A 24,041-nucleotide genomic window follows, 5' to 3' on the forward strand; every position below is an offset into this window, starting at 1 on the left:
TTTTTTAGATGTTGTTTTACAACTCAGTGTCTTTCTAGGCCATATCAGAGGGCATTATGATTCAACCAGATCTTCTGGAATTCAAGTCATCATTTCAGCCAGAGGAAAATCAATCTTCACTGTCCAGACTCACAAAACGAGAGTGATCACTTCAGTAAGGTACTGGAAGGCTGCTGGTGTTCATGGAACCTAGCAGTATACAGGTCACAATTTTCTAGCGAGGAAAGAAGACAATTGGGGGAAAGAAAAGAAATGTTACAAGGTGCTCAATATGAGTATGAAGGCTTGTGCTATTCAGTGAAGCTACTAAATATAGGTGGATGCCATATTTCAGGGCCCTAGGAAATATTAAGCTAGATATAGATGTTAAACTGAACCCTCACCTGTCCTCTCAGGTGAACATGAAAGATTCCATGGCACTATTTTGAAGTGTCCTCTACAATATTTATCCCTCAATCAACATAATAAAAAACAGATTATCTGGTCATTATCACATTGCTGTTTGTGGGAGCTTGCTGTGCACAATTTGGATGCTGTGTTACATACATTACAACAGTGACTACACTTCAAACGTACTTCATTAGCTGTAAAGCTCTTTGGGACGTCCTGAGGTCATGAATGGATTATATCAACGCAAATATTTCTTCAAAAATTATTGGTCGAACTCATATTGGGTAAATCACTGGTCTCTGTTTGCTCTGAGATTCTGGCCACAAAATTTCAGTCCTTCTTAAATATAAAGATGGACTGAAGAGTAGTCAATATTGACATACTTAATCTTCAATATACATGTACTCTTAACTTAGCATTTTGAATAAAAAAAGTAGAGTTTTCAGAAAATTATCAGTCTATAGATATCAATATATGGATCATTTACTGAATCATAGAATCATAGAATGGTTTCAGCACAGAAGAAGGCCTTTCAGCCCTTCGGGTCTGTGCCAGATCTCTGCAAGACCGATTCAGCTAGTCCCACTCTCCCATCTTTTCCCTGTAACCCTAGGATTTTTTACTCTACAAATAATTATCTAATTCTCTTTTGAAAGCGACGATTGGCCTCCAGCACACACTCAGGCACTGCATGCCAGATCCTATCTACTCGCTGCATAAAAAAGTTATTCCTTATGTTGCCTTTGCTTCTTTTGCCATTCACATTAAATCAGTGTCCTCTGGTTCTTGATCCTTCCGCCAATGGGAACAATTTCTCCATATCTACTCTATCCAGGCTCCTAACAATTTTGAACCCCTCTATCAAATCTCCTCTCAAACTTTTCTTCTCTAAGGAGAACAGTCATATGTTCTCCACTCTAGCACCGTAACTGAAGTCTCTCATCTCTGGGTCCATTCTTGTGAATCTTTTTTGCACTCTCTCTAATGCCTTCACATTCTTCCTAATGTTTGGTGCCCAGAATTGGACATAATATTCCAGTTGAGGCTGAACCAGCGTTCTATAAAGCTTCACCATAACTTCCTTGCCTCTATTTTTAAGTCCAGGATCCTGAATGCCTATTAACTGCTTTCTCAATCTCCCCTGCCACCTTCAATGATTTATGTACATATACTGCCAGTTCCCTCTGTTCCTGCACCCCTTTAGAATTGTATCCTTTATTTTATATTGCCTCTCCGAGTTCCACCTACCAAAATATATCACTTCCCACTTCTCTGCACTTAATTTCATCTGCCAGGTGTCCGCCCACTCCACCAGTCTGTCTATGTCCTCTTGAAGTCTATCACTATCCTCCTCACAGTTCACAATATTTCCAAGTTTTGTGTCATCTGCAAATTTTGAAATTGTGTCTTGTACACCCAAGTCTTGGTCATTAATATATATCAAGAAAATCAGGGATCCTAACATCGACCCCGGGGGAACCCCACTATATACCTTCCTCCAGTCCAATAAAACATTCACCACTAATCTCTGTTTCCTGTCACTTCAGCCAACTTCGTATCCATGCTGCCACTGTCATTTTATTCCATGGGCTTGAACTTTGCAGACATGCCTGTTATGTGGCACTTTGTCAAACACCTTTTGGAAGTCCATGTACACCACATCAACCACATTACCCTCATCAACCCTCTTTGTTACTTCATCAAAAACTTAACCAAAGTAGTTAAACACAATTTGCCCTTAATAAATTCACACTGGCTCTCCTTAATTAATCCACATTTGTCCAAGTGACTGTTAATTTTGTCCTGGATTATCCCACCACCAATATTTCCCACTACCGAGGTTAAACTGACTGGCCTGTAGTTGCTGAGCTTATCCTTACACCCTTTCTTGATCAAGGATGTTAAATTTGCAATTCGCCAGTCCTCTGGCGCCAGCCCAGTATCTGAGGAGTATTGGAAAATTATTGCCAGTGCCTTCGCAATTTCCACCCTTATTTCTATCAGTACCCTCTGATGCATCTGATCTGGTCCTGCTTACTTATCAACTTTAAGCACAGCCAGATTTTCTCTGTCTCCTCTTTATCAATTTTTGGTCTATCAAGTCTCTCAACTATCTCCTCTTTCATTATGACTTTGGCAGCATCCTCTTCCATGGTAAAGACAGACATTTACTTCCTGTGCCATGCCCTCTGCCTCCTTGCATAATCCCCTTTTTGGTCACTAATCTTCCCCAGTCCTCCTTTTACAAACATTTTACTATTTATATTCCTTTAGAAGACTTTTGGATTCCCTTTTATGTTAGCCACGAGTCTCTTCCAGTACTCTCTACTGCATTTCTCTCGTATATGAAAAAATCTTGTCACGTATCTCTCTCCCTCTATTTTACGAATACTTCCATCTTTATTATTTTTCTGAACTTTCAGCACTTGCTGCTATACAATTCTACACTCTTCCTCCTGCCTGGATCCTCACTGTGTGAAATCAATGTCAGCACGGTGCTCATTTACTGTACATTTTCAAACATTAACAGAATTGTTGGAGATTGAAAATGGATTTTGAATGTTGATGCACTCAAGTGATGAAGAACAGGGTGAAAATGCCGCTGAAGAATTTACAGTCATTCCAGCAATGCAACAAGAAAACCCGATGCCATTTCTACAGCAGCTAAGCCACCATGTCTAAACTACACTTTCATAATCAGTTGTTCAAATACACACTATTGTCATCTACCCCTTGGCTCTAGCTATATTGTAATGAATTATAAATCAGTACCCAGCACAATGTTTAAGGCACATGCATGGGCTCTATTATGTAGTGTGTTGCATGTTGGCAGCTTGAGCTGTTGTTGTTTCTGCTTTCTGGTATGCATGGGTACACACCCAAAATGTTATAATCTGCTGTGCATTCCCATAATTTAAAGTTTTATTTCAGATTTTCAGCATGTGCAGTTTTCCGTTCTACTTTGTAGGATTTTACTGACAGTTTGCTGGGATTCCTATGGCTGCAAGCCTTCCTGCACCATGCAAACTGTGCTGGCTGACTAGTGTTTCCTTTGTTAAGGGCAAATCACGTTTAACTAACTTGATTGAGTTTTTTGATGAGGTAACAGAGAGGGTTGATTAGGGTAATGCTGTGGATGTGGTGCATGGGCTTCCAAAAGACATTTGATAAAGTGCCACATAACAGGCTTGTCAACAAAGTTAGAGCCCGTGGAATAAAAGGGCAGCATGGATATCAAGTTGGCTGAGTAACAGCAAACAGAGTAGTGGTGAACGGTTGCTTTTCGGACTGGAGGAAGGTACATCGTGGGGTTCCCCAGAGGTCGGTATTAGAACCACTGCTTTTCTTGAACTTTATTAATGACCTCAACTGGGTGTGCAGGGCACAAAACTGGAAATATTGCGAACTGTGAGAAGGATAGTGATCAACTTCAAAAGGTCATAGACAGCCTGGTGGAATGGGTGGGCGCGTGGCAGATGAAATTTAATGCAGAGAAGTGTGAAGTGATATATTTTGGGAGGAAGAAGAGAGGTAATATAAAATAAAGGTTACAATTCTAAAGGGAGTGCACGATCAGAGGGACCTGCGGATATATGTGCAAAAAGTATTGAAGGTGGCAGGGCAGATTGAGAAAGCAGTTAATAAAGCATATGGGATCCTGGGCTTTATAAATAGAGGCATAGAGTACAAAAACAAGGAAGTTATGGTGAACCTTTATAAAACACTGGTTCAGCCTCAGCTAGAGTATTATGTCCAAATTTGGGCACCAAACTTTAGGAAGGATGTGACGGCATTGGAGAGGGTGCAGAAAAGATTTATGAGGATGGTTCTAGGGTTGAGGGACATCGGTTAAGTGGATAGATCAGAGAAGCTGGGGCTGTTCTTATTAGAGATGAGATGGTCAGAGAAGATTTGATAGAGGTGTTCAAGGTTATGAGGGGTCTGGACAGAGTAGATAGGGAGAAATTGTTCCCATTGGCAGAAGGGTCAAGAACCCAATTTAAGGTGAATGGCAAAAGAACCAAAGGCGACATGAGGAATAGTTTTTTTTACGAAGCAGGTGGTTTGGATCTTGAATGCACTGCTTGAGAATGTGGTGGAGGCAGATTCAAACGTGGCTTTCAAAAGAGAATTGGATAATTATTTGAAGAGAAAATATTTTCAGGGCTATGGGGAAAAGCCAGAGGAGTGGGACCAGCTGAGTTGCTCTTACAGAGACCCGGCACAGACATAATAGTCTGAACTGCCTCCTTCTTTGCCGTAACTGTTCCATGATTCTATGATACTCCAACTCATTCTTTCTCAGGGCCTCAAAACTGAAGAACGTTCCTCAGTTTTTCCTTCTTGCTCTAATCTACAGACATTTAATGACCGAGTGTTGCACCATCGTATTACAACTTCTTCATTTAGCTCTTGTCCTATTCTTTTCAACTTTGGTGAATTTCTCTAGTATGAGCTATGACCCTAACATCAGTTTCTCAATAAAAAGAAACTCCAGCATTTTCATGTAATGGTATATGATTAGGGTAAGTGCCTGCTGGATAGTTGTTGCATCTTTTATTGTTATTGGTTAATCATTTAAATTGATGAACTACAGACGCTATCTCTTGCTAACCCTTTGAGTTCTACACTAGTTTATTTAATTCAAAATAAAAGATACAAAATAGTTTGCAATTGTTTTAAAAATTCAGAAAATGTTGAAAATTGTGAAATGATCTCATCTTACAAATTTCTCTATCTTTATCCAGTATTAGAAATTCACAAAAAATTGAATCTGTAGATAATAAAATGATAGATATCCTGAAGATTATTGAAACAAAATTCTTCAGAGAATCATAATCCAGTCGTTGTCTGATCATCGGCGTCTCCCCTTTGGTTTCTGGCTCATTAACATTACATTTTATTCTGCAATGGGTGAGCAGCTGGTCCTTGCTTCAATACGCAATCCAATAATGAACTGATACATCAGAACACCAAAAATGGCACCAATGATTGGGCTGACAATTGGGATCCAAAACCAATAGTTGCCAGTACTAAAAAAAGAGAAACATGACAAAGGTGGACTTTACAGTGAACCAATAAAATGAAACAAGAAAATGCTATCAGAATATAGTTCGGCTTATAAACACATCATTTTAGCAATTCCATTGTCAGTGGCATATCAAGAATATCAACATTGTGGCTAAAAGTACAGGGCAATGGCAGTGACTCTTTGACAAGTGGCTCACCATCTGATACCCCAAAGCCTCGCCACCATCTACAAGAATCAAGTCAGGAATGAAATACTCACCATTCATCCAGATGAGTGCATTTGAAAGAACACTCAAGAAGCTCAACACCATCCAGGACAGGGCAGTCCATTTAATTGACAACCTAGATATTATATTCAACCCCTCCAGCACCAGCTCACTATGGCTACATTATGTACTATCTACAAAATACACTGCAGCAACTCATCAAGTTTGCTTCTTCAGCACGTCCTAACCCTGCAACTTCTACCACTGAGAAGAACAAGACCACTAATGTCACAAGAACACAATTGCCAAAAGCCTCTTCAATTTATGCACCATCCGAACATGGGCATTCTTTCATTGTCTCCGGACCGCCCTACCTAATATCATCATGGGATCATCATCACAAGGATTGCAGCAGGTCAAAAAGGTGGCCCACTATCAAGCATGAACAATAAATGCGGCCATACCATGGTCAATCACCTCCCATAAACAAATAACAAGTTCCCCTAAATATATTAACACAGTCAAGACCTGCTGAACTGCTGGTCTTGCTGGGTTGTGAGAAGGAATTCAGATTTATACATGCTACATGCAATGGAATGTTGTCCAATGATGAAGTCAGGCTGAAAAAGAGCACTTTCTATTGGTAATCTATTCCTTGCACACTGAATCTTAAGCATTTTCTTCTGGAAAGGCTCCCAGCCGATCTCCAACATCGGTCAAAGTGATCTGTGGCAAGGTTTGCAACTTTAACTTGTCCTTTGGAAGAAAATTGTTCAAGATGTTCGGAGATCTAGGAGGAGCTGACAACTAAACTACAAAGTTTAGAAACAATTTTTCTGTTTAATTGGAATCTACCAAATAGCCAGAATGTAGTAAATTGATTACCTCCAAAAGCAAAGATTTTCTGATGACAGTATACGCTGACTGACCCAAGAAAATAATCCTCTAAATGAAGAGGACAACCCTCCTGAACTATGTGTCTCACCTGGGAGTTGAATATTATGTAGTCCAATGAACTTACAGAATATCAGGCTCAATCCAAATGCACGATTAATGGCAGTGCCGTCTGACAAGATGGCTGGCTTTCGGCTAATATCTCTGTCCTGTTCAGTTAAAAATAGACACATAGGAGCCCTTTAACTCAGCTTTACTATGCCTTAAAAGTCAGGAAGAAACATATTTTAGCATTTCCTCTGGGGGTGGGGGTGTTGGTGATGGCATTCAATTTTCTTCAAGAGAACATGTATAGAAAGGCCCATTATTGTTTAATTGTTAATATTAATCTTACTTTCTACTCAACAAATCGTCATTCTAATTGAAAAGGAATTAATTGCATATCTACAAATAAGAAATGATAACAAAACATACGTGAAAACCTCAGATCCCCAACCAGCAATTGCAGTAAACAAGCGAGGTCCAATATCTCTGGCAGGATTTAATGAGTACTGGGAATTTGAACCCATTGACCAACCAATTATCAGAACCACAAAGCCAATGGTAAAGGCTTCCAGTCCTGTTGGCACTGAGTTGTTCAATGGATCCACAATGATAAGGATACAAAGTATAAGAGCTGCAGTCCCAATTGCCTGTAATTAGAAAAAGAGAAATCAACTAAAGTCAAATATCAGAGCTTTACTATACTAGCTTTGCATGTTATATCTGCAACAACTTTTATTTCATTTACTACCCAAGAAAATCTCTGAATTGTGATTAATTCTGTTGAATCAAATGTCAGATTTCTAAAGCACACCTGGTAAAAGTCTGAAACCTTCAAATTAGCCTACTTGCACCTACAGACAGGGAGAATTGGAAAGCATTAAGGTTGAGAGCCAGGCACAGCATATGGCATTTTCAGTGCTGTCCAGAAATGGGGCAATTCCTAAAGGAAATCCTGCCCTTTAATTTTAGTGATAATACATTCTAGTGCAATACATCACACACAAGTAAAAATTACTGAAAATGGTAATATAATTGCAATACTTTGTGAGAAACCTGCAGTTTGGATATGATCATATTACAAATGCAGATCAGATAACTGGAATTGGACCTCACCTATTTGATAAAATAATCACATATAAACTGTCCTGTGAGATGACAAGGCTGCAGTCTCTATCGTATTAAATGCATCTAATCTATTGAAATTCTGTTCACTTACCTGATCAAAAATGCCATTTACTGCACTCAAATGTTCATGTGGATAAGTAGTAAATATTCCAGCAGTAGAGTTTGGTCCAATTACTGTTAGCTGTTTATTACCATAATGCCACAAATTATCTGCAATGATATAATTATTAATAGTACTTTTTCTTACATTCACTTTCTTGGTTTTCCAAACAGCCACTTGTAGCTTTCTCAGGACAAAGGAGAATATTATCCTTCTGCATTAAATTTTGGTCAAAAATGTAAAAGGATAACCAACTACTGACACTGAAAATAAACAATACAGTAACAAAATGGGATGGCGGGATTGTCTTATGAGGAGAGATTGCAGAATCTGGGGCTGTATTCTCTAGAGTTTCAAAGAATGAGAGGTGATCTCATTGAAACTTACAAAATTCTTACAGGCCGTGACAGGGTAGATGTGGATGGGATATTTCCTCTGGCTGGTGAATCTAGAACCAGGGAAATTTGCTGATGGCACTAAATAAGGGGAAATGACAAACTGAGGAAAATTAATAGTGACTGAAGTGGGAAGATATGCAACAAATGCAGTGTAGCATAGATGTAAAAAAGTGCACTTTAGGAAAAAGACATAGAATCGAAATATAGTATATTCTCAATGGACTGAAGAAGCAGAGAGACCACAGTCTCAGAATAAGGGGGAGGGCCATTTAAGACTGAGATGAGGAGGAATTTCTTTACTCAAAGGGTGGTGAATCTGTGGAATTCTCTATCCCAGTGGGCTGTGGAAGCTCAATCATTGAGCATGTTCAAGACAGAAATCGAATGATACTAATGACATCAAGGGATATGGGGATAGTGGGGGAAAATGGCATAGAGGTAGATGATCAGTGGAGCAGGTACAACAGGCTGAATGGTCTACTCTTGCTCCTATTTCCCGTGATCCTATGATCACCAATATACAACTTGACAGAGTTAAAAGCAGAGTCCCAAAGACCCCAAGGAAAATAATAAAAGGCTGAATTTTAACAATCTAAAAAGGATGTTCACATTAGATTCTTCCCAATAAGATAATTTTTTCATATTTTAGATTTCAATGTCAGATTGCACCAATTAGAACCCCCCTCTCCCCCCCGCCCCCCAATAGAACTTTGCATGCTGCAGATGCATAGGTCAGTGAGCCAACAGAGTTTTTCATGTATTTGACTGTATTTGACCAGGCCAGTATTTAAAGGCCCAGTGCATCTCTGAAAGGGAGGCAGACTCAGATTTGGAAGTTTTTTTGAAGTAAGGGCCCTGATACACTGCAACTCACCATGCCTCCTTCAATAGCACCTTCCAAACCTGCAACCTCTTCCATTTAGAAGAACAAGGGAACAAGTTCCCCTCCAAGCCACACACCATCCTTCACTGTCACTGGATTAAAATCATTGAACTCCCTCCCTAACAGCACTGTGGGTGTACCCGCGCCAGGTGGACTGCAGCGATTCAAGAAGGCAGCTCACCACTACCTTCTCTAAAGCAATTTGGGATGGGCAACAAATGCTGGCCTTGTCAGTGACGCCCACATCCCATGAAATGAATTAAAAGAAATTTACCAGGAGACAACAGCAGGTAGAGGGGTGGGTTTTGCAGTTGAGAAATCAGAATATCGAGGTTCCCGCAAATCTTACAGAATTGTCACGACCTGATAACCATTTTTGAAATCTGTTTCTCGGCTGCAGTCGGACAGTTTGAGAGACTGACTGGCTGTCAGGTGAATAGGCCTGTAAAAACAGGGGACATCAATGAGGGGGTTCAGGAAAGAGGGGAGGAGGAGGGGAGAAGGTCACAGAGGACCATATGAAGAGGGAAGAGGATTTTGGAAAGCCACAGAGGACATCAGGAGGCCTTTGGATTGTGGTGGGAGGGGTCTTAATGGCTGGAGAGGTTAACAGGCTTGCTTAGGGGCTGGGAGGGCAGCACTCCTGCTCCTCCTGGCTCACAAGCAGTGTTGGAAAAGTGTTTTAGCTGCCGGATTTCCCATGACCAGGGAAAACCTTCCGACGAGGGTTAAATTGGAACACAGAAAAAAATCTGAAGCATGCAGCCTCATTAAAATATGGAGAGACCCATCTTTATTAAAACAGGAAGTGGGAAGTTTTGAGGCAAGTTGGTTGGGGTTTGATTTTTTTTTCACATTTATACTTCGCACCCAATTCAACCCACCTATTTTTGACGGTTGAGATTTCCCCAAGATCACAAGAAGGTGGTTGGGGAAATGGCTGAAAAGAGAGGGAAGGTGCCTCCCCCTGCCACATTAATTCTTCTCTCACCCTGATCTGCCCGATTGCAATATTAAATTGTAGATAGCAAGAACACTCACCCCCAATTTGCCAGGGTCATCTTTAAATACATAGATGGGGCTCGGGTGGCATCATCCCGGCCTGATCTTAACCTTAGCTCTGAGTGGGGTAGAAGTGGTGGCTTTCGCACTAGATCTAACCTGTCAGCAGCAGGACCAGAAGAGACCCAGCAAGTGAGTTTTTAAAAATGGATTACAGCCTTCTTTGTGAGCTAGGGAAGCAGTGGTGCTTCCCATCTATCAATCTCCAAATTCTTATATTTCCAATAACAGGCTGCACGTTGCGACCCAAAACAGTAAGCTCTGTTCTCTGCAAAAATTGGATAACAGCCACAAAAACAGAAGGAGGGATCTGCAGTTTGAAAATCAACAATCCTGTGTCCCTGCAAGAGCTGCTCTTTAGGGGAGCACAGGTTAGAGATAGTGCTACAGCACTGCACTACCAATTCTATGACCCTTACTCCTTTTAAGCATGCCTTCCTAGTGGGAACACAGGCTTGAGGATTTTACCCAATAGAACCTCCTTTTTATCAGGATTTCTTAGCAGAAGTTGAAAAGATTTAATATTTTTTCAAAAAATCTTCACAAAATATGAGGCTCCAAGCTAAGAGTAAAGTGATTTGAAAGGATAAGAGACACCATAAAACTGATCATAGCACATATCAGTAGTAGGGGAATTGCTGGAGATGATGAGGGATAACATTAGTAGATGCTGAGAAAGACTTAATCAAGGAGCCAGCACATATTTGAAAAATAACAGGTCCTCTGTGACTAATGTAATCAAATTCGTCAAGGAATTTTCTGAGGTTATAGCAAAGTGCCACAAAAGAGCTTTACTGTAAGATTAAGATTCACGGTATTAAAGGTAAAGTGGCAGCATAGATAAAGAGATGGCTGAGGGATGGAAAGCAGAGAACAGGAGTACATTGAACTTTATCAGATTGGCAAGATACAATTAGTGTTGCACATCAAGGATTTCTGGTGTGACTACTCGATCTTACATGAATAATTGATTTTGAAGTGGGCACGGAGCAACAGACATAAAAATTTGTTGACGGCTATAAATAAGGGGAAATGACAAACTGAGGAGAATTAATAGTGACCCTGGAGTGGGAAGATATGCAATAAATGCAGTGTAGCATAGGTGTAAAGTAGTGCACGTTAGGAAAAAGATATAGAATCAAAATATAGTATATTCTCAATGGACTGAAGGAGCAGAGAGATCTAGGTACAGATCCCTAAGTGTCCAATATGGAAAGAAGTGTGCATGTGGCCACTCCATGTTGCAAATGTGCCATCTGCTGTGTTTGATCAGGTTATTAGCTTGTTTTCCCTTGAATATAGAGGAGTTATCTCTATCAAGGTTTGAAAATATTATAAGAGTTTGATAGGGTAGATACAGAAAAATTAAGAATCAAAAACAAGGGGACAAAATCTTATAATTAGAGCTAGACCACTTAGGAGGGAACACAGGAAGCACATTTTCGCACAAAGAATAGTGGAAATCTGGAACATCCCCCAAAAGACTGTGGATACTGGGTCAATTGGAGTTTTCAAGATGGAGATCAATACATTTTTGATGTGTAAGGGTTGCAAGGTATCAAGGGATAAGGAGCTAAGGCAGGGAGATGGAGTTGAGGTACTTGTTAGCTATGATCTCATGTAATGGCGGAGCAAACCTGAGAGGCTGACTAACCGGTCCTGTTCCTAATGTGCCTATGTTCCTCCATAGAGTTCCAGAGCTATGCCAAAAGTATGTTAAATGGTAATTAAAATATTTAAATAAGTGTCCTACATTTCATTTTGTGAAATTGGGCTCCCCCAGCATCTGACTCACCACCTGGGGCTGAATTTAGGGCTGCAAGTCAGGAGAGAGTAGGAGCAGCTGAAACAAAAGGGAACAGGAAAGTACTGCGCAGGTGGCCATACTCACTGGGAGTCTTCAGGGAGCAATTCTCCTACCTGAACACTGATCAGCAATGTCTCAGGCACCTTCGCTTAACAAAGGAGCTGTGTCATCTGCTGCAGCACATCACAAGCCTAGAACCAGGGCAAGGACAGCACATCCTGTGGCTGTCAAGCTCATCATGGCCTATTACTTCTATACAAAAGATCCCTCCTGTATTACTGCAATAGGTGACATTAGCAATATCTCCGTTTGCAGTCCATTGTGGTATCTGGGAGGTCACCGAGGCTACCTACGCCTAGAGGAACACTTACATCTCTTTCCCCATGGACAGAGCAAAGCAGGACAAGAGAGCACTAAGCTTCACCCGCATTGACAAGGGTGCAAGGTGTCGTACACTGCATCCACATTGGCTTGCATGCTCCCCATTACCAGCCTGGCATCTTTCTGAACAAAAAGGGATTCCAGTCCCTCAAAGTCCATCTTGTTTGCAACTACAGGTGTGCACCATGCAGGTCTATGCCCAGTTTCTTGGCAGCAGTGATGATGCATTGAGGTTGTGCCAGTCCAACTGGCCATCAGATTGAAAGATGGTCAACAAGCGCTATCTCCTTCAGATTTGGTTTATGATTCCTGTCAGGAATCTAGGCACAGATGCAGAGGTGGCCTACAAAGGGAGATACGCTGCCATTCCAAAATATTATCAAGCAGTCAGCATGCTCAAACAATCCTCCCACTGCCTAGGCCAGTTGGGAAGAACGTTGCAGTACAACCTTGAGCTGGTACTCATATCTATAGTCATCTGGTGCATAACTTAGCCGTGATGAGGGATTTAGGAATCATAGAGTCATAGAGTCGTACATCATAGAAACAGGCCCTTCGGCCCACTGCATCCATGCCGACCATAATGCCTATCTATACTAATCCCACCTGCCTGCATTAATTCCATATCCCTCTATGCCTTGCTCATTCAAGTACCTGTCCAGATGCCTCTTAACTGTTGTTAATGGTTCTCCCTTTTCCCATGGAGTGATCAGAAATAGGACAGCTGCAATATTCTGGGATATGAAGATATAAAAAGACCCAAAAATGTAAGGACACCTGAGCGAGAATTTCATTCCTGTAAGACAGAGACGTCGTGCCGTTTTGCTGGGGCGCGTTTTGGCACCAGCCACCTCCAGAACAGCACACCCTCCTGAGAAGGGCAATCGTGCCAGTGGGCCCAAAGTGTGGTGGAAGGTTGTGAAGGACCGCTATCCTGATGACACACAGCCCAACCGGTTGATGCAATGCCGGATACCTAATTTGGACCATGCAGGACCAGACAATTAATTTGGACATTAGGCTGCAAGATGGGCCTTGCACTAGAGTTCCTTAAAGGGCCATGCACCCAAATTATAGCTATGGTAATTTTGAAGAACTTCTGTTATCTGGAAGTTGTTACGACCAGGTGAGAAAGGGGTCTAGGGTTCCCTCTCAGCCTTCACCTGGTCTTACCATAACAGGGTTTAATTTTAAACACACTGTGTTTTTAGCTCCCCCTTGGTGAATCCTTTTTCACTGCTTCCCAATTATAAGGCAAAGAAACCAGCACAAACAGGTTTTCTTAGGTTTAAACTTAAACTCTAATTCGGTTAACACCTACAGATACACGACACACCCACACTAGCATGCATACGCGATACACACATGCAAATAGAGACAGAAAAGAGCAGAAGAAAAATAAAATGGAAAAGTTTGAGGCAATCTCTGAAGAGGGTTTTTGTTACGGATCTTCGAGCTCACTGTAGAGTCCTTAATTGTAGGTAGATCTTGCTTTTCGTTGGGGCCCAGTATTCTTCTTAAACCTTGTTCGCTGTAGGAGACTATTCTCCCTTGAGGTTCATGTGTCTTCTGTGGATTTGGAGTTCCGTGAGAAAGAGATGGGAGCAGACAGATGAGGCTGTGGCGAGCCAGCCAGGAGAGGTCTTTACAGTCCAGGAGTAAACAGACACTCTCAGTTCAAACTGTTTATACAATTCAGAAAAACCCAGGTTGTCAAGCAGGTTATTCATGTGACTAGCTGGTCTGACCACGTCTTGGCTCTGTGGATTATATAATTTTAGCAAGGCCTGGAATGCAATTCCCTACCTTCAATGCCTGGTGCTCAAAGTCCATTGTGGGTTAAATGGATAAGGGGAGTAAACTCTCTTGTCCCTATTGGTATGTAAATGTCTTCCAGCCAAGTGTCTGGCAGCCCTTGTAACAGGCCTTCTCTTCTTCCCAGCAACAATTTGAAATTTAATGTCCATGTGGCAAAATTAATATGCCTCATTCTTGGCAGGTGGGGGTCTAGCATGACAAAGTACTCTGGTGTGCTTTTGGAGATGTTGTGGTGAATTCCTGGATTTGCCAGAGAGTGTTGCTGCATCCTCACAGGGATAGCAGTGGAGTAGGTACCCTGTTCACACAAAGGTTGCAACAAGTATGGAGGCTGCAGTTGCAATGCCACTGGGTCAGCAGCATGACAAGGAGATGGAGCAGAGACTGTGGAGAGGTCAAACCCTGTGCGATGCCCTCTACCAACTGGGAACCAGACTCCTCCATGTTCTTTGACACTGAGAGGATGTTGTTTGGTTGGCCAGTCAATGCACCCAGCATCTCGTTGTGCATCTACCCATCAACACTCTCTAGTATGCTGCCCCATCCAGGTCCTCATCTGAGTCCCTGGCAGCAGAACCCATCTGCAACATTGCACTCCAATGAGGTGGCAAATGAACCATCCTTAACCCCTGGTCTAGCTGCAGCCCACTTGTGCCTGGATTATTCATCACATGCTGATCCCAACTCTATACTCACCTCCCAGGTACGTGCAGTGAAAGTATCTCACCTGGTGGTTGCGAGTGTCAGATCATGAGAGAGGCCTCTTCATTAGTGCTGAGCTGTTGCTCTCTCTCTTCCTCCTGGGTCTCCTGTAGTTGGGCAGGGGGGCAGTTCTTAGGTGTCTGAAAGCAGGAACACAGAAGGGGAAGATTGGTGTGAGGGAAGAGGGTTGGGGTGGGAAGCAGGAGGTCCATGCTCACACCATCAGCAGCTTGCTCATCATACCAGATAACAGGATGAGGCTGTGCTGGGAATTGAGAAGGGGCATAATACAACAACATACCATCATCCTCAATGTTTTCAATGATGCCCGATGCCAGGGGCTCCATTGCAAATGGCCCCATGATGCTGACAGCATCTCCTCCGTAGGGCGCAGGATTGCAGGCATCCTTGTCCCTGCTGGTTCTGCTTTGCTCCCTTCTTTTGTGTACCACCTTGTCCTACGAGAGAGAGAGCAGACTGTCAGTGATGGTGTAATGCTGTGTTTGGATAATGAGCTGAATAGCTGGAGGTGTGTGGAGGCAGTGAGAGGTGGTTGTGAGGTCAGCAAAAATTGGTAGGTGTGTGAGGGTGTGGTGGAAAACCTGGATGTTAGGCGTGAGCCCCGAGTGCCAGGGAGTGTTGCTGGGTGAGTGATCGGGGGCTTGGTGCACTAAGCAGCATGAGAGGCAAGTGTTGTGATGGGTAGGAGATGTCATGTGAAGATGCATTCACTGAACTTGACCACCCATGTGAGATCAAGAGACTTCTTCTGGCACTGCTGCCAGGTCCTCCGGGCCAGACCCTGAGAGTTGACCTCCCTGACCAACTGCTCCCACTCCCTTCCAAGAGTTGTCCTTATGGGCCTCCTGAGCCCTGCGGAACCATGGCATCTTTCCTCCTGCCCACTTCCACGATTAATGCCTCCAGGGCCACATTTGTCACTCTGGAACCCTCTCTCTGCCCTGGTGTTGCATTTTCCATCTTATAAACCCCAGCAATATTATTCAGTGCAACTTCTCTTTGAGACTGCTAACCTTTAAGAAGAGTGCTGGCTGAACCTCGTGCTCTCAACACAATGTTGATCAGCTCCCTGTTGAGTGCAGAGACAGCCTGCAGTGCAGAACCTGCCCGGCCCTACACTATACCTATGGTAATGAAATGGGAGCATCAAATTTGTGTGCTGCCTACCTCCAACAGAACCGATGTAGGCAAGTCACAAATCGCAACCTCCGCACCCATAAAATGGGGCAGACAAACTTCTGAATCCCTATGTCGACGCATCTCAGCCTTGTCCAAACAAAATAATCTGCTTACATCAGATCATCCCATTTATCTCAGCATTTTTGAAAGATCTCTTTTCTCAATATTCTAATTAAATAAATTCAATTGTGTTAGTCTCTCTTCATAATTTAGAGATAAATTCCAGAAATAATGTTCTAAGATTATAATAGATAAATGTAGGGAACAATATCAGAAGCAATATTTGTAGCAACCTGTGAGAATATTGTTATATATATGGGAGTCCGTATAGTCCATTGTTTTCTGCTGAACTGCAATGCTGAAATTTAAATTGTTTTAAGTTTTAATGCAGTATTAAACAATTTTACTTTATACCTTCTTGCAATAGGTGGCTTCATTACTCACCGTAATACAAACCAAACATTATTCCTGATCCAAGAAAGGCACCGAATGTTTGTGCCACAAAGAAGAAGGGGAATTTTAACCAAGGCTCACAAGCAAGCAAGCACAAAGCAAAGGTCACTGCGGGATTCAGGTGAGCTCCTGCACAAAGAAAAACAAGTTATGATTTTATATATGGTAAATGGTTGATTTTACATACAAATAGGATATTACTAGGTAGGCAGTGAAACTGAGCAATAAACAATGTGAAGATATTTGTTTATTATGTGTTTTGGCACACAAGCTCTGTTTAATCCATAGCAAAGTACTAGCTTATATGCATTGACAGAAATTACACATGGTTTAGCCATGTGCAATGGAATTGAATGAATGGAAGCTGCACTATTTGTCAGTTTTGCTGTTTCATGAATATGTACTAGGATGTATGGAATCTGAAATAAACCAAGTGCGATCAAAGTTAGGAAATGGGTGCCATGAATCAATATGACTTTTCTTTATTCTTTAAGAAGAAAAATGTATTTGGTCTCCTGCACCATGTGGAACACTATCCTAGGAAGGAATTGTCTCACTTTGAATAGAGGGAAAAGTGTTGAAGTGTTGCTAAGCGTCACCCAAGCCAAATTGTCTGCTGAACAAACACTATCTTCAAATTTACTACACTCTTCGTAAACTTCAGCTAATCCAAAACTCTGCTGCCTGTAACAGAATTTGCACCAAGTCCCTTTCACCCATTACTCCTGTTCTCACTGAACTACATTGGCTTCAGGTCCAGCAATGCGTCAAATTTAAAATCCTTATCCTTGTGTTCAAATTCCTCCAAGGCGTTGCCCCTTCCTATCATTGTATCCTCCTCCCCTTCAGCCCTACAACCCTCCAGGAACTCTGTGTTCTTCCAATTCTGGTCTCTTGTGCTTCTCTGATTCCCTTCACCCTTCCGTTTGGGGTTGTGCTTTCAGCTGTCTAGGCCCTAAGTTCCGGAATTCCCTCCCTAACCCTCTCTGCCTCTCTACCTCTCTCTTCTCTTTTAAGATGCTCCTTAAAATCTACTTCTTTGACCAGGCTTTTGGTCACATGTCCTAATGTCTTTGTAGAAAGAAACAAAGAAAGACTTGCATTTAGATAATGCTGTTACAGCCTCAGGATATCCAAAAGCGCTTTACACCCAATGTAGTACTTTTTAAAGTGCTGTCACTATTCCAATATTGGAGTGGCCTGGTTTTAAGTTTTGCCTGATAATGTTCCTGTGAAGCACCTTGGGATGTTTTACTATGTTAATGGCACTATACAAATGCAAGTTTTATTAATATTTAGCCCCTAAAAAAAAAATTACATTGCATTCCCTCAGTTATGGTCTCCTTTATCCTTTCCTTCTTTAGAATTATCCCCCAACCGTACTCTTCCATTTCAAGTGCTTGTAGCTTGATAATTTTTGCTCATCAAAGCATGAAGTTTGCTCGCTCAGTACCAGGGTTTAAAGGGTTATGAGTACAGGTTGCTTCAACGTGGCTTGCATTTCTTTGAATTTAGAAGGTTAAGGATGATATATTGAGGGCTTTAAAAATATAAAGGGATTCAATAAGGTACATACAGAGAAACTATTTCCTCTGTTGTGTGAATCAATCAGCATAAGCTTAAAATTGGAGCTAGGACATTTAGGAGTGAAATCAGGAAGCATGTTTTCCACATAGAGGAAATCTGGAACTCACTTCCCCAGAAGACTGCAGATTCCGGAATTGAAATTTTCAAGATGAGATAAATAAGATTTTGTTATGTAAGGCTCTCAAATGATATGGAGCAAAGGTGAGTAAATGAAGCTGAGGTAGAGATAGCCATGATCTGATTGAATGGGGAAATAGATGTAAGAAGCTGAAAGGCCTACAACTGTTCTTATGTGCAGAAACCAGCGACTCCTGAAAATAAGCAATTGCAATTTGCAGCTCTGTGAAGACATGGGTTCAAAAGGAGTATCCATAAATTTAAGAAAAATTAGATTGATCCCAACAAAGTTACAAATGAAACTTGATGCTCTTCAAGATCCTGGATAACAAGTGATTTTCCTATCAAAGGAAGATGATAGCAATTGTTGCAAAAAATAACTTATAAGAAACTGAGTGCAAGACCCCCAATGAGTTAAAAGGTAGATTTTCCAATCAGAACATGGAGGTAATGAAAACATTGTGGTGCAGACACTTGATTCACCCACCCACCCTTTATGAATCTTCTGAGATTAAGCCTGCATAGGAAGCTCCTAGCTGCAGCCATTAAAAGGTGAGTGTGGATTTGATCCGAAAGTTTCTCAGCACCACACAGAGTAAGAATGGAGCACTGGAATGTCAGAACACCAGAGCTGGGAATGTCCTTGGAGTTGTGCACACTCCACTGCTGTAACTTCACGGTAAGTGCAGCAGAAATTCCATTTATAAACCAGGGTTTCGCCGCGTGTCCATCAAAGTTGTATTGTCGTGCTGACAACAGCACCAAGGTAACTCTCAACCCAAAGTGTCTTGAGGCAACAGTGGAGATCTGCCTTATTTAGCAGTTGAGTGCACCCTCCCCAAAGCAAGCAAGCCAATATCCAATAAATACTCAGCAAATAAAACTAGTCAAAATTCAACCAAAAACATAGTATCAAAGAATGATGCAGCACAGAAGGAGGGATCAGCACATCATGCCTGTGCCACTTCTTTGGTAGCTCTAACCAATTAATTCCACTGTCCTCTTTCCCCATAGCCCTGTATTTTTTTCCCTTCAAGTATTTATTCAATTTTCTTTTATGTTACTTTTGAATCTGCTTCCACTACCCTTTCAGGCAGTGCATTCCAGATCACAGCAACTCACTGTTTAAAGAAAAATGTATCTTCATGTCACCTCTGGTTTTTTTGCAATCACCTTAAACCTGTGCCTTCTGGTTACCAACCCTTCCGCCACTGGAAACAGTTTCTCCTCATTTACTCTATTAAAACCATGCATGGTTTTGAACACCCTTATCAAATATCCTCTTAACCATTTCCACTCTAAGGAGAACAACCCCAGTCTCACCTCTAAGCTGAAGTCCCTCATCCCTAATACCATTCTAGTAAATTTCTTTTGCACCCTCTCCAACACCTTGACATCCTTCCTAAAATATGGTGACCAGAATTGAACACAATACTCTAGCTGAGACCTAACCAATGTTTTTATAGAAGTTTAGCATACCTTCCTTGCTTTTGTACTTTATTCCTCTTTTAACAAAGCCAAGAATTCCATAGGCTTTTTTAATAGTATTCACAACTTGTCCTGCCACCTTCAAAGATTTGCGTACATGCACCCTCTTCCTGCACCCCTTTAAAATTATACCGTTTATTTTCTATTACCTCTCCTAATTCTTCCTACCAAAATGTATCACTTCACACGTCCCTACAATAAATTTCATCTGCCTTGTGTCTGCTTATTTAATCAGTCTATGTCCTCCTGAAGTTTGTTACTATCCTCCTCACTGTTTGCTACATTTCCGAGTTTCATATCATCTGCAAATTTTGAAATTAAGATCAGTATACCTAAGTCCAGGTCATTAATATATACGAACAAGAGCAATAGTCCTAATACTGACCCCTGGGGTACACCACTGTAAACCTCCCTGCAGTCTGCAAAACAACCATTCACTATTACTACATTCTGAAGAAGGGTCACTGACCTGAAACGTTAACTCTGCTTCCAGATGCTGCCAAACCTGCTGAGTATTTCCAGCATTTCTTGTTTTTATTACAGATTTCCAGCATCCGCAATATTTTGCTTTTATTCACTACTACTCTCTGCTTTCCATCTCTTAGCCAATTTTTGTATCCATGCTATCACTGTTGCTTTAATCCCATGGGTTTTAATTTTGCTAACAAGTCTATTATGTGGTACTTTGTCAAACACCTTTTGGAAGTCAAAATACACAGCATTAACTGTACTACCCTTATTAACCCTCTCTGTTACTTCATCAAAAAAGTCTATCAAGTTAGTCAAACATGATTTTCATTTAACAAATGACTTTCATTTATTAGCCAAAAATTTACAAAATGCCAATTAATTTTCCTCCGGATTATCGTCTCTAAGAGTTTTCCCACCAAGGACGTTAGGCTGGCTGGCCTGTAGTTGGAGGGTTTTCCCTCTCCATATTTTTAAACAGAGTTGTAATATTTGCAATCCTCCAGTTCTCTGATACCGCGCCAATATCCCAAGAGGATTTGAAGATTGTGGCCGGATCCTCTGCAATTTCCACCCTTACTTCCCTCAGTAACCTAGGATGCATCCCACCTGGACCGTTTGACTTTTCTAGTTTCAGGACTACCAACCTTTTAAGTACATTCTCTTTAGCTTTCTTTGTCTGATCCGCTCTCACTATTGCCTCTTCCTTTACTGCTACATTGTCAGGATCTTCTTCTCTAGTGTGGAGAGGTGCAAAGTATTCATGCCTCTGCCTCCACAAGAAGATCCCCTATTTGATCTCTAATTAGCCCCACCTTTCCTTTGACTATCCTCTTACTATTTATGCATCTATAAAAAACTTTTGGGTTCCCTTTTACGTTAGCCGATAATCTATTCTCATACTCTCTTTTTGGCCCTCTTATTCATTTTTTAGATCCCCTTGGTAATAATGGTGTAATATCTGCCCTTTAACCTCCTCTCTCCTCACCATCCAAGGCCCCAAACACTCCTTCCAGGTAAATCAGCGATTTACTTGTACTTCTTTCCATTTAGTTTACTGCTCACAATGCGGATGCCTCTACATTGGGGAGACCAAACGCAGATTGGGTGACCGCTTTGCGGAATACCTCCATTCAGTCTGAAAGCATGACCCCAAGCTTCCGGTTACTTGCCATTTCAATTCACTCCCTCCACTGACGCACAGTGGCAGCAGTGTGTACCATCTACAAGATGCACAGCAGCACATACCAAGGCTCCTTAGACAGCACCTTCCAAACCGCAATCTCTACCATCTAGAAGGGCAAGGGCAGCAGATGCATGGGAACACCACCACCTGCAAGTTCCCCTCCAAGCCACACACCATCTTGACTTGGAAATATATATCGCCGTTCCTTCACTGTCACTGGGTCAAAATCCTGGAACTCCCTTCCTAACCATACTGTGGGTGTACCTATCCCACATAATTGCAGCGGTTCAAGAAGGCAGCACACCTTCTCAAGGGCAATTAGGGATGGGCAATAAATGCTAGCCTAGTCAGCGATGCCCACATCCCATGAATGAATTTTTTAAAAACACCCTGCTCCCATGCCCACATTCCTGTCCTTGGCCTGCTGCAGTGTTCCAGTGAACATCGATGCAAGGTTGAGGAGCAGCACCTCATTTTCCAATTAGGCACTCTACAGCCTTCCGGACTCAACATTAGTTCAATAATTTCAGAGCATGACTGGATTTTTTTACTTTTATTCATTTTTTTAACCTTGTGCCTGCCGTAAACTTGGTTTTTCATGTTTGTGCTTTTGAACAGAGCTGTTCATTATTCTGTCATTAACACTCTCTCTGGACTAATGCTTTGTCTTTCCCAATGCCATTAGCACTCCCTTTGCCTTTGTCCCGTGACATCTTTGCCATTTAATCTCTCCTGTCCTCTGCCCTATCACACACCTTCTCGTTTGTTCTCTTCACCATTGGTCCTCCCACCCCCTGCTTCACTTGCTTAAAATCTATTACATTTCTAACATTTGCCAGTTCTACTGAAATGTTAACTCTGCTTCTCTCTCCACAGATGCTGCCGGACCTGCCGAGTATTTCCAGCACTTTCTGTTTTTATTTCAGATTTCCAGCATCTGCAGTATTTTGTTTTTATTTTACCTTAAACTCAATGTGTTCTTAACTTTTTTTCACAGAAGGCACTAATCCTTGTGGTGGTATTTTTTCAACTGGAAAAGTAATTTTATGAAAGGTATTCTACCCAAAGCTATGTGCCTAATGTTCTGAAAATCCTGTAATTCCCCATGAATATTTACATACCTGACACTTTACTAGTTACCAATATACCCAGAGCTACTGCAAATCCAATGGCAAAAGTAACAGTCAAAAATTCTTTCTGTGTACCATAACTGAGAGTAAATTGTGCCACTGCTCCACAGCTAAGCATCTGCAAAGAAAAATGGCAATAATTAATAAATAATATTTGCTCCGTTTGTAGATTGACTTGCATCCCCTTTGTGCTTGAAGAGTCGAATATACTGGGATAGATCAAACTTCAAGGCATGTTTTAGATTTTTTAAGTAGTCAATTGACATGGGGTAGGGTGGACGGAGGGAAGTTGCCACTCTGGTAACTTATTGTCACTATAGTAGTAGGATTGTTCCACTCTTGGATTTTGGTTTTGTTGCTTGGCACAAAGTTTGACAGATTGCACTCACAACTAACAGTAGAGCTCAAATCCCGGCTTTAGCCAATAGCTGTACTGCAATGGCTAAGATTTGTTAGCTGCATCAATTATTCAATGCAGCATTGAGCCTGTGCACTCTACCCTAACAAGAAAGAAATAATGGCAGCTGTAGTCTAGCTCAGCTCACAGATGGGCATTTTCTATCATATGGCTTTGGGAGTAGCGCAGGTTTTCCTGCTTTTTGAATTGTAGGTGACACAGTACTTATCTCTTACTCTAATTTCCTCCTTGCTGTTAAATCTGAGAGTAATATCCCAAATAAGTTGATAAATACATTTAAAGAAAACAAAATTGTGAGAGTTCATGAATTAAAGTGGAACTGTGTAAAAACAAAAATTAAAAATCTTTAATACATGTGAAGAATTCTGATGAGATCATTTGCTTTACTTAAATATACATTTTAGCAGTTGGAGGAATAAACCAGTTGTAGGCATAAAAATAATCACAAATGTTAAGAGGACATTAACAATTTTAGAAAGCTTTTTAAGATAAATAAATGATAACTGCATAAAATTATACATTTCTACATCCACTTGAAAACTGCAAGAGGGTTCCATACTCAAGTTTATTTCTGCATTTTAAATATACATGTATCAACCTGCAATAATATTTATTTTGTGACAAATAAACTTTGCTATATAAATTTTTGAAGCTGCTGCAAAAGATTCACCAAGCATAAAAGTACATCTCAGTAATAAAATATTATTGAAGTTTAATGGAACAACTCACTGTATGAATTAAAGTTCCTAAACATTCAGCAAGACATTGTTTCAGCAGAAGGCTTCGGACTTTCAGTATAGTTGTCATTTTTCTGAGCATTTCTTTTTGTTTTTCCATTTTTAATCAGTTTCGGTGAGAAGTCATTGCTGATGCAGACCCAGGTTAAATGCAATTGCCAGTTCTTTGAGCTCTGAATTTTCCTTTAAATATGCTCAGAATGCCATTGAAACTTTCAGCAAACTTTATTTAAAGCAAGGGGACTTGGCATGTATCTGTCACAAAATCAGCTATTGGTTTGAAAAGTAAATATTTTGTCATGTTAAACAGTATGTTGTTCATAATCTACCTGTGTAATAATAACTTTTTAAACTCACCAGCTTCCCACCAGAATTAATTAAGACTTTACAGTATTAATTTTTGGTCCACAGACCA

General features: G+C 41.2%; 1 protein-coding gene across 2 annotated transcripts; it reads right to left on the minus strand.

The window, feature by feature from the left end:
- Positions 1 to 5,054: 5,054 nt before the first annotated feature.
- On the minus strand, positions 5,055 to 23,808 carry LOC137369909 (aquaporin-3-like). Of its 2 annotated transcripts, none has more exons than XM_068031645.1 (6): positions 23,619 to 23,808; positions 22,547 to 22,589; positions 16,487 to 16,624; positions 7,783 to 7,901; positions 6,996 to 7,213; positions 5,055 to 5,423 (listed from the first exon to the last, which is right to left on the minus strand). In XM_068031645.1, the coding sequence occupies exons 1-6, from the start codon at positions 23,724 to 23,726 to the stop codon at positions 5,291 to 5,293; spliced, it is 759 nt and encodes a 252-aa protein (XP_067887746.1). In that variant the 5' UTR covers positions 23,727 to 23,808; the 3' UTR covers positions 5,055 to 5,290. The 2 variants fall into 2 exon arrangements, with proteins under 2 accessions (XP_067887746.1, XP_067887736.1); XM_068031635.1 differs by having other exon boundaries at positions 22,463 to 22,589.
- Positions 23,809 to 24,041: the final 233 nt, after the last annotated feature.

The sequence above is a fragment of the Heterodontus francisci genome, chromosome 1, assembly GCF_036365525.1.
Source record: "Heterodontus francisci isolate sHetFra1 chromosome 1, sHetFra1.hap1, whole genome shotgun sequence".
Taxonomy (NCBI): Eukaryota; Metazoa; Chordata; class Chondrichthyes; order Heterodontiformes; family Heterodontidae; genus Heterodontus; species Heterodontus francisci.

Excerpts from the sequence above, each read along its gene's own strand:
- LOC137369909 (XM_068031635.1), bottom strand. The coding sequence starts at position 23,726 with ATGGAAAAACAAAAAGAAATGCTCAGAAAAATGACAACTATACTGAAA. Across the intron at positions 7,902-16,486 it reads AATGTTTGGTTTGTATTACG|ATAATTTGTGGCATTATGGT; the intron begins GTGAGTAATGAA and ends ATATCATTGCAG. Across the intron at positions 5,424-6,995 it reads TGGGGATCTGAGGTTTTCAC|TACTGGCAACTATTGGTTTT; the intron begins GTATGTTTTGTT and ends CTCTTTTTTTAG.